Here is a 5,444-nt window from a genome sequence, read left to right as displayed (position 1 = left end):
GAGGGTATTATGCTGAGCAAAATAAGTCAATCAGAGAAAGACAAGTATCATATGATCTCAGTGATATGAGGAATTTGAGAAACAAGACAGAGGATCATAGGGGAAGGGAGGTAAAAATGAAACAAGATGAAACCAGACAGGGAGACAAACCATAAGAAACTCTTAATCTCAGGAAACAAACTGAAGGTTGCTGGAGGGGAGGGGGGTGGGAGGGATGCGGTGGCTGGGTGATGGACATTGGGGAGGGTATGTGCTATGGAGAGCGCTGTGAACTGTGTAAGACTGATGAATCACAGACCTGTACCCCTCAAACAAATAATACATTATATGTTAATCAAAAAAAATAACTGCTTTTATGAAACAAATGATCCTGGGAAAAAGAAAGACATCAGTCTGGGATTAAAAGGTGTGGATTATACAGAGATGCTCTGCAGAGATAACTCAAGGTTAACTGTATTGAAAGTGAAAATCACTAAATAAATAAAATCTTTTTAAAAAGTCGGGGGGGGGGCGCCTGGGTGGCTCAGTCGTTAAGCGTCTGCCTTCGGCTCAGGTCATGATCCCAGGGTCCTGGGATCGAGCCCCACATCAGGCTCCCTGCTCCGCAGGAAGCCTGCTTCTCCCTCTCTCACTCGCCCTGCTTGTGTTCCCTCTCTCGCTGTGTCTCTGTCAAATAAATAAATAAAATCTTTAAAAAAAAAAAGAAAAGAAAAGAAAATCATGTTTTCTGTAATCAGGAAGTATCGTAAAATTAGAGCATCTGCAAGAGGTGACGACCTGACCTTGCTCAACATACTAAGAGAATCACAGATTAGAACAGCAAAGGACCCAGTCTCTCTCACAAATCTTGGAACTGGAGGCCCACAGAGGCTATTTAAGAACATAGCCAAGGGCACACAATTTCCTGGTGGCAAACAGCCTATCACCCCTCCCTTTCCATCACACTAGGTGACCTGCTGTGAATCGCAGAAGGGACTCACAAGATGGAATGTTCTCAGTAACTAAGAATGCCCTCTAAGATATCACATGCCAATTAAATGAGTTACAGTTAATATAAAAGTAAATAATTAAATTTACTTCATTTTCACATTTTAAAATATTGGCCCTCTATAGCCTCAAAAAGAAAAGGGATGTACATCACGTTTGTCATCCATGCCCATTCAAAACTGCATGGCAAGCCACAATTTGGAGCACCTTGTTCACTTAATATGTATTTTCCCCTCACTTTCTTAGAAGAGCATTCTTCACCTCACTCATAAACTTAAACAATGGGAAAAAAATCAGACTCCACCTCTAGGACAAGCAAATTCCAGAACCAAGGAAGACACTGGAAGCACCATTTGGAATTCCATTAAAATTTGGAATCAGAACAACTGAAACCCCAATGGACCAGTTATTAACACTCCGACCTTTTAGTCTCCTTGTGTATAAAATGAGAATGACATTATGTAACATGCATTACAAGGCTTATATGAGAGTAAAATCATGTACGTGAGCACACTTTGTAAATTACAACATAATATAAAACATGAAAATATATATCACCTTAGCAGCAATCGTTTATTCTTTAAGTTAAAACAAAAAGTAAATAATATACTGCCACAAATATACCATATTAATAAATGATAATATCTAAAATCTAAATGTAGCCAACTTAAGAACATTACGTATCTGACCACATTTAAATATGACCTCTCCAAGTCTCAGAGTTAAAATTTTCTTAGGTCTTAATTTTTGTGACAATGGTGAAATTTTAGATGTGTCTCACTCTAAGAAAAAAAATATATTAAAATAATGTACATGGGTGCCTGTGTGGCTCAGTTGGTTAAGCGACTGCCTTCGGCTCAGGTCATGATCCTGGAGTCCCGGGATCGAGTCCCGCATCAGGCTCCCTGCTCAGCAGGGAGTCTGCTTCTCCCTCTGACCCTCCTCCCTCTCGTGCTCTCTGTCTCTCATTCTCTCTCTCTCAAATAAATAAATAAAATCTTTAAAAAAATAAATAAATAAATAAATAAAATAATGTACATTTGACCCTTGAACAACAGAGGTTTGAAGTACGCAGATCCACTTACACGGGATTTTTTTTCAATAAACACAATACGGTACTGTAAATGTATTTTCTCTTACGTACTTCTTAATAACATTTCTTTTCTCTAGCTTACTTTATTGTAAGAGTCCAATATAAAATACATGCAACATACAAAATATGTGTTATTTGTTTATTTTATGGGTAAGGCTTCTGGTCAACAGTAGGCTATTAGTAGCTAAGTTCTAGGGGAGTCAAAAGTTACAGTATATTTTCAACTGTGCAGGGGGTTAACATCCCTAACCCCCACACTGTTCAAGGGTCAACTGTACAAAATTTTTAAATGAGGTCAATTATTTAAATGCGATTTACGAAGAACTTCACCTCAAACATTCAATCATTTGTTCTCCTAACATTTATTGAGCCTTTATTATGTGCCAGGCACTGTGCTAGGTGCTGGGTATACAATGGTGAGGAAAAACAGTGCTGGTCTACAGGTACGAAGTTTATCAAAATTCAAAAGTATTAATCAATTCATTAAAAAGTACTTTTCAAGAAAACATCTGTGTATAAAGAAACATCTATAAACCTAAATACAAATTATTTTCAATTTAATCCAACTGAGCATTGATCATTATGTGGTTACCTGGTAATGCTTAGCAGCGATTTTCAATCCTTCATCATTATCCAGGTTCTGTTCTGCTGCAATCTGGCTAGCTAAGGCTGCACAATTGAACAACACACAGCTCTTTTCATATCCTAAGCTTGCAAGAGCTGTAAAAAATTAAGAAGGAAAAATTTTATCAGTTTATTTTTCTAAAGAAAATGAATGTTTCAGAGATTGGCTCTCACAAACACAAGTTTCCAAACCTATTTTCTCACCCAAAATAGTGCCCATTATTTCTAATGCTGCCCTGCCAGGCCTTTATTTCCATAGCAATATTCCCATCATCTAAAATTCAAAAGATCATTATTCTTTCCTTCCCTTTATGTCCACAATGCTGTTAGTCAGGTTCCAAATGAAAAGTCATCTCGTGTCAATTCTCACTTAAATTCAAATAAATTATTTCCGTTTTCTCATCACCTCTCTCAAAATTGTATCTTCTCACCACATTCAAGCCAGTTCTTCACTACTACAAACCTAACCCAATGCAAGCACCTCCAAGTCTCACTTCCTTATGCTAATACATCTCTCAGAAGACTAGCAGATAATGTGGTTAAAATACAACTCTGGTCAAGAAACTACACACTTCACATCCACTGGGATAGCTACCATCAAGAACAGCAACAACACAAAATAACAATTGTTGGCAGACATGTGGAAAAACGAACTGTTGGTGGGACTGTAAAACATTGCAGCTGCTGTGAAAAACAGTACGGCAGTTCCTCAAAAAATTAGAAATAAAATTCCCATATGATCCAAAAATTCCACTTCTGGGTATATACCCAAAGAACTGAGAACAGTCACAAAAAGATATTTATACACCCATGATCATAGGCAAAAGGTAGAAGAAACCTAAGTGTCCACTAATGGATGAAAAGATAAAATGTGGTATATACATATAATGGAGTATCATTCAGCCTTAAAAATGAAGGAAATCCTGTCACGTGCTACACAATGGATGAACCTTGAGGACATTATGCTAAGTGAAGTACACTGATCACAAAAAGCAAACTTACAGGCATACTTCATTTTATCGTGCTTCACTTTATTGGGCTTTGCAGATAACTGCATTTCTTTTACAAATTCAGAATTAGTGGCATCAAGCAAGTACATCAGTGCCATTTTTCCAACAGCATTTGCTCATTTAGTAGCTCTGTGTCACATTTTGGTAATTCTCACAATATTTCAAATTTTTTCATCATGATTATTATTATATTTACTAGGGTGATCTGTCATCAGTGATTACAAGTCACTGAAAGCTCAAATGATGGTTAACATTTTTTAGCAACAAAGTTTTATATTAAGTTATATACAGTGTTTTTTTAGACATAATGCTATTGCACACTTAAAAGACTATAATATAGTATAAACAAAACTTCTACATGCACTGAGAAACAGAACAAAGCATTACATGTGAACAAAAATATATTTGCACTCTCATTCTTAGAATCCTAAAATTACACAATATTCTAATGAGTAGGTAGCCCATGCTTTATTTAAATAAGACGTTACTGAAGGACACTTAATTCCCAGTATTTGCTACGAGAAGTGCCTTGGTGAACCACCTCCTCCTTTATTTATGCTAAGTTTTTTGCTTCCCACTTCTTCCAGGAACTTGGTTTGTCACTTAATCTATCTCACTTAATATCTCCTAGTTCTGCCATCTGCTCCTTAATTCTCAACTTATCAATGGCATTAAAAATCCTTTTTCTTGACCTGGTCTCCCTCTCTGCATAATGCTCCCTTGTCCTTAAATCTTTACTGCAAATTTTCTGAAATGAGCAACCCATATTTGCGGTTTCCATTTCCTCACTTCTGGTCCACCCCTCAACCCAATGCAATTTGGCTTCTTCAGCATGCCCCTAATGAAACTTCTTTCATTGCTGAATCCAGTGACTTCTCCAACTTTACATGACTTGATCTCTGCCACAGTAACTCTGTCAATGATGTTCCAACCTGAATGAATATGAGAGTCATCTGGAGGTATTTTCAAAGATACTAATTCCAGTGGCCCACCCTGAAAATTCGTCCTATCACATCTGACATTCTGTATCTTTACACCTGTACCTTTCACATTTTCCCCAGGTAATTCTAATGTGCAGCCAGGTTCAGGAACCACTGGACTATGTGATCTCTGAAACCCTCCTGGCACTCAATTCCGTGTCTCTTTTTTCCCCTGGTTCCTCTGAGATCTGAAAGCTTTGTCTCATCCTCATTCCCAGGAACCTTTTCCCCTGTTTCCCTGGAATGTTATATTCCCTACCTCTGGCTTTCACACTTTTCCCAATCTACAGACTACCAGAGGAGATAGATTTATCATCATTTAATGATAATTGTTCCCAAATCTATGTCTCTACCACTTTTGAGTTTTAAATCCAGTTTCCAAATGCCAAAGAAAAATGTCTCCCCAGACATAACACAGGAAAGTCAAACTCAACTTGTCTATTGGAAGGAATAAATATCCAACAAGTCAAACCAAGTTATAAATCTGAGAGTCAACCCTCAACTACTACTCTTTTCTGAGAGTCGGCAGATCCAGTTAGTTTCCACTCTGAAATGTCACTCAGACCCACTCCTTCTCTGACCCATATATACCACCCCTTGTCTAATCTCATCAACCCTCACCAGTCTCTTCACTGGTCTGTCTCCTTTAACCTCTAGAGTTAGGCTTTCAGGGATCACAACCCACTTTATTAAATCCTTGCTTTATGACCTTATAAAGTCACTTAATCTTTCTTTTTTTTTTGTTTTATT

The 5,444-nt window shown here is 37.5% G+C and overlaps 1 protein-coding gene across 1 annotated transcript in view; it reads right to left on the bottom strand.

Annotated features, from left to right (window-relative positions):
• The window catches only part of PDCD6IP (programmed cell death 6 interacting protein), a 67,779-nt gene that overhangs the window by 40,406 nt on the left and 21,929 nt on the right, over positions 1-5,444 (bottom strand). The window contains exon 4 of the mRNA XM_081818092.1: positions 2,667-2,800. Coding sequence (XP_081674218.1) covers positions 2,667-2,800 — 134 coding nt within the window. The remainder of the gene's footprint in view (positions 1-2,666; positions 2,801-5,444) is intronic.

The sequence above is a fragment of the Leptonychotes weddellii genome, chromosome 1 (genome assembly GCF_054177405.1).
Source record: "Leptonychotes weddellii isolate Sample4059 chromosome 1, ASM5417740v2, whole genome shotgun sequence".
Taxonomy (NCBI): Eukaryota; Metazoa; Chordata; class Mammalia; order Carnivora; family Phocidae; genus Leptonychotes; species Leptonychotes weddellii.
Note: the sequence above shows the minus strand (reverse complement) of the source record. Positions and strands in the feature narration are given on the sequence as shown.